This window comes from Micrasema longulum, unplaced genomic scaffold (assembly GCF_059751315.1).
Source record: "Micrasema longulum isolate JH-2025_06_02 unplaced genomic scaffold, ASM5975131v1 h1tg001751l, whole genome shotgun sequence".
Classification (NCBI taxonomy): domain Eukaryota; kingdom Metazoa; phylum Arthropoda; class Insecta; order Trichoptera; family Brachycentridae; genus Micrasema; species Micrasema longulum.
The window spans coordinates 1-9,243 of NW_028278927.1; the positions used below are offsets into that span (position 1 = coordinate 1).

Sequence of the window (9,243 nt, forward strand, 5' to 3'; positions counted from 1 at the left end):
TAGGCATCTACAGGGCTTATGACCTGTCAATGACTGGTTTAAGTGGCCATTTTACACACTGTAATATTAACCATTCTGCCTATATTTGAACATCTATATTCCTTCAATTCTTTCATCTATTGATGTTTGTGAAGTTAAAGAGCTGAAACCTTTATTTATGCGGTGAGATTCATCTAATTGAATTATTTCACCTACATACTGGGCAACGCCTGAAAATATTATTTTTTCAATTTCTATGCTTCTTCATGGACCAGGTAATTTATCAACAATATTTTGAGTTTGTCCAAGTTTTTGTAGACAATGTAGTGAAAAGTGGCCACTTAAACCAGCCATTGACAGGTCGTAAGCCCTGTAGATGCCTAGACTTCTATATTACCTTCTCTTAAATGTTCTTCATCTCTGTTGTAATACATTAATTTTTATTATTTGTCTTTAACAATAATTTGTTAATACCATTTTTTTATACGTATAAGTACATGTATAAATATATATTTTTTTGTTTAAATTCTTTACAAGTTATTTACAATTTGCTTTTTAATTCAATCACTTTTCTTATATCCATATATTTTTTTTCTTTTTTTTACTATGTAAAGTTTCTCTTTTTATTTTGCATAGCAGTATGCTTTTTATTGTTTCTACATGTATACAAAAAGCGTTGTTTATTTTTTTAATTATTACTTACTATGTTTGTACTTGCCTGTATATTTTTGTAAATGCCCCTTGGGCGTATTGTAAAATTAAATAAGTACTAGGGATGTAACGATACATAATTTTGCCGATACGATTCCGATACCGATCATTAGAGTAAATAATCGGTGGCTTAGTAGAAATAGATAAAATAAAACAAATAAATAATGAATAATTGTCTTTATTCTGCATAAAAGTTACCTATATTTATTAGAGACTTGATAAACTCGGATCAGTATTAAACAAAGAAATGAGAAAAGATATCAGAACATTTATATGTTATATACAAACCTCATCTTGCAAACAATAGAAAACAATAAAAATATGAAGGTTTCAAAGGGAATTGAATCACGCGGTAAACCAAATATAACAAAAATCAAAGACAAAGATGGAAAATCAGTAAAAGACAAGGATTCAATCTCAAAAGTTATAGAAACATTCTACACGGAACTCTTTACATCAAATATAAATCATAGCGTGCAAGAAGAGGTGTGTATAATGAATGTAGGATCTGAAGAAGTGCCGGAAATCGAGCATAGCGAAATTGAACATGCCCCGAAGTATATGAAAAATAGTAAAGCCCCAGGCGAAGACAGAATGAGGAAGTTCAGTGGTTTTTTTCAAATTTTTTATTTGTAAATAGGCTGTTAAACTAAGTCAAAATTTTTTTTTTTAATTTTTACATATCGTATTATCGGCGCTACGATTTTTAAAGTTTTGTATTTCTGAAATAACTCCGCGTGTGACGTCAGAGGTTCATTTCCGCTTATTCTCATTCAGTTCTTCCCATTGGTCCAGAAGCGACAAGCAGACCGGAAATCTTCCATAGCTCTCAGATCATAGGTTAATTCACATGAACCAGTGATGTCATTTCAAGTAGTGCGTTTTTATCAAAATATTTTTTATTATTTTTTCTGTACATTTTCAAGAAACTTTGCAGTACAATTTAATGCTCTAATTTTTACTCCGCGTAAGAAAACATTTTTTGTATCCAATTTCCCGTAGGGCTGAAGTTCCTCATTGCTAGCGAAATGTTAAAATTAGGCGGTAGAAAGCTAACAAGCCATAAAAATATTACTTGATAAATCTTTAGAAGAGGAAAAAATACCGGACGATTGGCAACATGCAGAAATTAAGATATTGTTTAAAAAAGGTGACAGAGATAATCTCGAAAATTATAGACCAATCAGTCTACTGTCACACCTTTATAAATTGTTAACAAAAATTCTAACTAACCGATTAACACGAAAACTTGATTCGTATCAGGCTTTGGAACTATAGACCACATCCAAGCTATTGGACTACTCGTAGAAAAGTCAACTGAATACAACATAACACTACATTTAGCTTTTATCGACTATCGAAAAGCGTTTGACTCAGTTGAAAAATGGGCTGTTATTGAAGCACTCCAAAATGCCCGAGTTGATTCTAGATACATTAGATTAATAACATTCATTTAGGACAATGCCACTATGGATGTGAGGATTATTGAGGACACAAAGACTGATAAAATCAAAATAGAAAAAGGTGTCAGAGAAGGGGACGCAATATCGCTAAAGCTCTTTTTGCTAGCCTTAGAGGATGTATTTAAAACCCTAAATTGGAAAAATAAGGGTGTAAAGATCGATGGCATGTACTCGAGTCACCTCAGATTTGCAGATGATATAGTTGTCATAATACATCAAGCTAGACTTGCATTTAATAAAAGGTCAAAAATAATAGAATCAAATAATATAGACCTAAAACTAAGAATACTCCTAATCAAGACCTGTATGGAGTATCTTGATGTATGGCTGCGAGACATGGTGCCTATCCGAAAGAGATAAGCGGAGACTAGAGGCTTTTGAGATGTGGTCCTATAGAAGATTACTAGGAATTTCCTGGAGAGACCACATTACAAATGAGGAGGTTCTCCGAAGAATCGAAGGTGGACGGCACTCAGGTCCTTGTCCGAAAGGCGAGCGAGATGGATCGGCCACGTAATACTTCAAGAATGTCATAATGGAGGGGATGACCGAGGGGACAAATTCTAAGGGACGCCCACGCCGAGAGTACCCGGAGGACCTATGAGAGGACGTGCGCTGCTCATCATATGTTGACTTTAAAACAGCCGCACAAGACAGGGAGGAATGGAGGAGAAGAATGAAGGCAATTGCTGCCAGCCAATCCCAGGATTGAGACCAGAGAAGAAGTAAAGACATGGATGAACTAGGCGAAATGATTATGGAACTACATGAGGCTTCAAAAAGGATGAAATTGGATTGGCATGGTTTAGCTCGAAGTCTTATCTTTCGTTTTTATGAATATATTGTTTACCATTATTGTATTGTCTTTGCTACATAGTTTTAAGTTTTTTTTGTTCAGTTTCTTGTATTTACGTTTCTTTGTGTACAACAACAACAACAAACAACAAACTATCACGCCGTTTCTCCGTAGGGGTAGGCAGAGAGGATAGAACGCCATAACACTCTATCTTGGCATACAGACCTCACTTCCTCTACATTCATACATCTTCTTATGCACGCACGCCGATTATTCCTACTTTTGACATGTCCATCTTCAAGTATTTGATGGACTTGATCGTGCCATGTCTTTCTCGGTCTTCCTCGTTTTCTGCATCCGTCAACATTTGCATCGTAGATCCTTTTAGCCGTTCTTTCGCTGTCCATTCGCTCTACATGTCCAAACCAACGCAGCACCCCTTTCTTAATTCTGTCGATAATGCATGTCTCAGCCTTACACACTTCACGGATCTCGACATTTGTGCACCTATCATACATCGTTTTACCACACATTCGCCTGAGGGATCGCATTTCGACAGCATTCAACCTACTTTCATCATTATTTTTCCAATTCCATACTTCGCTCCCATACATTAGAGTTGGAACTAGAACTCCGTTGTGAACTGCTAGGTTAGCCTCCTGCGATAAACATTTGTTTGTTTCTTTGTGTAACTGTTGTAATTGGCTTAAGCCGTATATTTAATAAATAAATAAGGTATGTCATTTTCTATACAATACAGGACAACTAAACAATTCCTTTTGAGGTGTCAAAAGAAAAAATGACACCTATATTAAAAAATTATGTTAATAAGAATCTAATCCGACGTTATTAAATTACTATAACGGACATAGGCTGTGGTGATACAAGTAAATACAGTTTTTGCTACTGTTCATGTTTACTATATGAGGGTCATATAGATGAATGAAAATATCAGACAAAGTCTCTCCATGTAATTTGTCAAATTCACAGCGAAAGGGGCAGTGAAAGTAGCTGAGTAAAATTCAATGAAAATTGCGATGAAATTTAAAAACAGTAACTTGTTTATTGACGAAAAAACATTGCTTTTTTGTACGAGTGAAACCGACAGGAAGACCAATGTTCTTTAAAACGGTTTCGGGTATGTGGAGGAAGTACTTTCAATAAAGCTTTGTTTATTTTAGGTGCAACGCAAAAGGTCTACAAGATGGACGCCAATGCGTCGTGCAGTATGAAGAATACTAAACAAATATTTGTTTGGATCCCGGTTGTCAAACAAGAAATAGACGAAAACGCAAGCACTGGTGAGAATTTCTGTTCCTAATTTACTCGGCGTCCAGCCGGATGAAGAATACAGTTCTGAGTTTGAAATAGAACCGGAACTGGGCAAAAGTCCCGAATAAGAAAATTGAGTGGAGATTAGTCCGCCTCGTTGTTTTTTTATTTATTTTTTATTTAACTTTTGTACATAATGTTATTTGTACATTGGCAAGCTTATTGCCAAATGGAAATTTCTTCCAACCAACCAATAAAATAAAGGTTTTATTTTTATAATTCAAGTTACAGAACATGTTCAATAGAAAAAAAAAAAAAAAGGTTAAAGTTAAAAAAATAGAAATAAACGTATTTGTTTATAAATTACCTTAAATCAAAACTATTACTCAATGGGAAAAAGGAAAAAAAGAGGAAAGAGGAAAAAGGAAAGGAGGAGAGATTAAGGAAGAGAAAGGAGATGTTTCTTCAGACGTGATTTAAACAGAGATAATGTAGTAACATCTTTGATGGTGGGTGGGAGATGATTCCACAGTCGAGCCGCATGGACACTCGTTGTGTAGTGGTCTGCAAATTCGTCTACCATTCTCGTGGTCCAGGGTTCGATTCCCGGCAGGGAACTTCCTCATTGGGAAAAAAACATTATTTAGGCACCTAAGGTTTTGTTTTCTTTTGCTTTTTTTAATTTTTTTTTTATTTATTCATATTTTTCGCTTACAAACTATAATTAATAATAAAAATAATGTGAACTCACTGGGGTTTCCCGTGCCGAGGACACTTAGCAATTTAGTTTTAGGAAATTACATTTAAGATTAAACAAAGAAGACTAACTTAAAAAACAAACATAGTCAACAAATATTCAGTTTTACAACAGACAGTTTTACAAACAAGGTATTTATGTACATCTATTTGAACATTTTACAACAGAGATGAAGAACATTTAAGATAAGGTAATATAGAAGTCTAGGCATCTACAGGGCTTATGACCTGTCAGTGGCTTGTTTAAGTGGCCACTTTACACACTGTGTAACATTCACCATTCTGCCTATATTTGGACATCTTTATTCCCTCAATTCTTTCATCTGTTGATGTTTGTGAAGTTAAAGAGCTGAAACCTTTATTTATGCGGGTGAGATTCATCTAATTGAATTATTTCACCTACATACTAGACTAGGCAACGCCTGAAAATATTATTTTTTCAATTTCTATACTTCTTCGTGGACCGGGTAATTTATCAACAATATTTTGAGTTTGTCCAAATTTTTGTAGACAAGGACTGGATTCAACTCCCTGGAGAGCTGTTTATATTAACATTTTACAACAGAGATGAAAAACATTTAAGAGAAGGTAATGTAGAAGTCTAGGCATCTACAGGGCTTATGACCTGTCAATGGCTGGTTTAAGTGGCCACTTTACACACTGTGTAACATTCACCATTCTGCCCAAATTTGAACATCTATATTCCTTAAATTCTTTCATCTGTTGATGTTTGTGAAGTTAAAGAGCTGAAACCTTTATTTATGCGGGTGAGATTCATCTAATTGAATTATTTCACCTACATACTAGACTAGGCAACGCCTGAAAATATTATTTTTTCAATTTCTATACTTCTTCGTGGACCAGGTAATTTATCAACAATATTTTGAGTTTGTCCAAATTTTTGTAGACAAGGACTGGATTCAACTTCCTGGGGAGCTGTTTATATTAACATTTTCAACAGAGATGAAGAACATTCAAGAGAAGGTAATAAAGAAGTCTAGGCATCTACAGGGCTTATGACCTGTCAGTGGCTTGTTTAAGTGGCCACTTTACACACTGTGTAACACTCACCATTCTGCCCAAATTTGAACATCTATATTCCTTAAATTCTTTCATCTGTTGATGTTTGTGAAGTTAAAGAGCTGAAACCTTTATTTATGCGGGTGAGATTCATCTAATTGAATTATTTCACCTACATACTAGACTAGGCAACGCCTGAAAATATTATTTTTTCAATTTCTATACTTCTTCGTGGACCGGGTAATTTATCAACAATATTTTGAGTTTGTCCAAATTTTTGTAGACAAGGACTGGATTCAACTCCCCGGGGAGCTGTTTATATTAACATTTTACAACAGAGATGGCGAGAGGGCTTATGACCTGTCAATGGCTGTAGATGCCTAGACTTCTTTATTACCTTCTCTTGAATGTTGTTCATCTCTGTTGTAAAATGTTAATATTGTTAAGTGTCCGCAGCACGGGTAACCCCAGTGAGGTCACGTTATTATAATTGATAATTATAGTTTGTAAGAGAAAAAATATGAATAAATAAATAAGAGAACAGACTGAACAAACTCAGCTGGTGGATTCCATATTTGAAATTGTATTCAATTATATTTATGCCAGATTTATTTCATTTATGGACTTTGTATTTATGATTTCTGTAAAAATGTATCTATATTATTAGTTACTTATTTATTTATTAACAGACATTGTCCGTTTATACAATTTATAAGGTTTAAATATTACTACAATATTGTAGTTTGTCCAAATGTTCGTAGACAAAAGACTGGATTTCACCCCCTCGAGGGTCATGAAGATTAACAAATTACAACAGGGATGGAGAATACCTTAAATAAGGGAATATGGATGTCAAGGGCTTATGACCCGTCATTGGCTGATTTAAGTGGCCACTTTACACACCGTGAAACATTCACCATTTTGCCTATGTTTGAACATCTATCATTCTTCAATTCTTCCATTTGCAGTCTTTTGTCTACGAACATTTGGACAAACTCAAATATTGTAATGAAACCAACTGGTCCAAGAAGAAGTTTAAAAATTGAAAAATTGTTTTCAGGCGTTGCCTAGTGTGTGAAATAGTTGAGTCAGATGAATCTCTTCGCAACAATAAAGGTTTCAGCTCTTTAACTTCACTAAAATCAACAAATGGAAGAATTGAAGAATTATGGATGTTTAAACATGGGCAAAATGGTGAATGTTGCACAGTGTGTAAAGTGGCCACTTAAAGCAGCCAATGACAGGCCATAAGCTCTGTAAATGCCTTGACTTCCATATTCCCTTATTTAAGGTATTCTCCATCCCTGTTGTAATTTTTTGAATATTACAAAAAAAGAATAGTTAAAAACATTTTTAAAAAATAAAAAAAGCATTGACAAACATAAGGGACATCGAGACAAGATCTGGACTATTTATTTATGCTTATTTAAATCGCTGTAAATTTTAACCAAAAAGTCCAGATCTTGTCTTGAGTTAACAATACGGCAAAGACGTTATTTAAGATGCTGGTTTGAAATTCTTCTTTTTTTTTGCAGACAATTATGAGAGTCAAGAAAACGAGGATAGCGGGGTATTTGAAGATGAAAATCAAACAAAAATTAAATCTACCTCATCGGAATTAAGTTCAGCCCCAAAAATACATTCTTTCAAAGGATTTAAACACCAAAAATACTTCGATAGTTGTAGAAAACCGAAGATAGTTAGCCAAAACGACGACCCAAGTACGCGTGGAACTGAATTAAGCTATAAATGTTTTGCATGTAAGCTGTCTTATGGGAATAAAAACCATTTAAAAGACCACGAACAAAAGTCCCATTGGGAAACAATGTTACAATGCAGGGAATGTAGTAAACAGTTCAAAGGAATCGTTTCTCTAAAGAAACACCATACGAACTACCATGGTACGGCCACGTTTGCTTGCAAGATTTGCGAACGTGTCTTCAAACGAGCTGACTGTCTCAAAGAGCACGAGATAACGCATTCGGATGAGCGCACACACGCGTGCGACGAGTGCGGGAAAATGTTCAAAAGCCGCAGCAATCTGCGCTCGCACAAACAGTCCCACGTCAAAGGGAAAACGTTCACATGCGAACTGTGCGCAAACGACTTCCGCCGCTTGCAAACTCTACGAATACACATGCGCTTGCATCAGTCGTCGACGCGCTACACTTGCGAAGATTGCGGGAAATGCTTCTGGGACGCAGCGGTGCTAAAACGACACGCAAAAATACACTCGGACTCCGTGTTCCCGTGTCTTATTTGCGAATGCGTCTTTCGATTCGATTTGCTGCTGAGATTGCATATGAAAGATCATGCGGTTTCTAAGCCGTATCTTTGCAATATTTGTCATAAATCTTTTTCGTCGACAACCGCACTGAAGCGACACGCGGAGCTTCACAGCGACTTTAAAAGGTTTTCTTGTGATTTGTGCAATGCGACTATGAATAGAAAAGATCATTTCGATAATCACATGATGAAACATTCGGGGAAAAAACCGTTTTCTTGCGAAATTTGTAAAAAGTCTTTTGCTTTAAATTATCTTCTAAAAAAGCATCTGCGAATTCACACCAGAGAGACAATGACCCCATAATCATCATCGAACCTTTATCCGCACCTGGGGTGGTATTCTGCATCTTCTTTACCCCCTAGAGAGTGATTAATTTATGGATTTTTGTTTTTTGCATGCGTTTACACTTTGCTTCATATCTGGCCACACTGGTGATTAAACGTTAAATAAATATGAACTTGTGAAATCAAACATGATTATTTTTATTTAGAGCATTATTGCGACCGTAAGCATTACCCAAAACACTTAATTAGGTTGAATTGATCGAACTGTGTTCTCACCGGGAATTGAACCCGGGACCTTGTGTGTGAGCCAAGCGTCTCGACCACTACACCACGGAGGCCGCCACCCCTGGAGGCATTAATCTTCCCATCAGAATCTATAGTGTAAGATTTCTGGTGCTGTGCACTATTTTTAGAAGGTGATTATTGGTTTTTTTGATGAAAACGGCCTGACTGTTTTTAACAGAACATAGAATTAACTTTACTGCACATGATAACACCGAAAATTTGTGGCTGCTTTCTGCATAACTACGTTAATTTGATCCAGTAGCTCAATCACAAATCACTATCGACGTGCTTAAAAACATGCTAAGCATCTGAGCGATCACAATGCTCAATAATGAACATGCTTAAGTTATCTCGATCACAAGTCAACGCGTGTGTAATCTCTAAGTTAAC

General features: G+C 35.6%; 1 protein-coding gene across 2 annotated transcripts; it reads left to right on the top strand.

Moving 5' to 3' along the window:
• The first annotated feature begins 4,047 nt into the window (after positions 1 to 4,047).
• On the top strand, positions 4,048 to 8,755 carry LOC148274111 (uncharacterized). Of its 2 annotated transcripts, none has more exons than XM_088237610.1 (2): positions 4,048 to 4,250; positions 7,533 to 8,755. In XM_088237610.1, exons 1-2 carry the CDS (start codon positions 4,154 to 4,156, stop codon positions 8,585 to 8,587), a joined length of 1,152 nt encoding a protein of 383 aa, XP_088093736.1. In that variant the 5' UTR covers positions 4,048 to 4,153; the 3' UTR covers positions 8,588 to 8,755. The 2 variants fall into 2 exon arrangements, with proteins under 2 accessions (XP_088093736.1, XP_088093737.1); XM_088237611.1 differs by lacking the exon at positions 4,048 to 4,250 and adding an exon at positions 5,891 to 5,961.
• Positions 8,756 to 9,243: the final 488 nt, after the last annotated feature.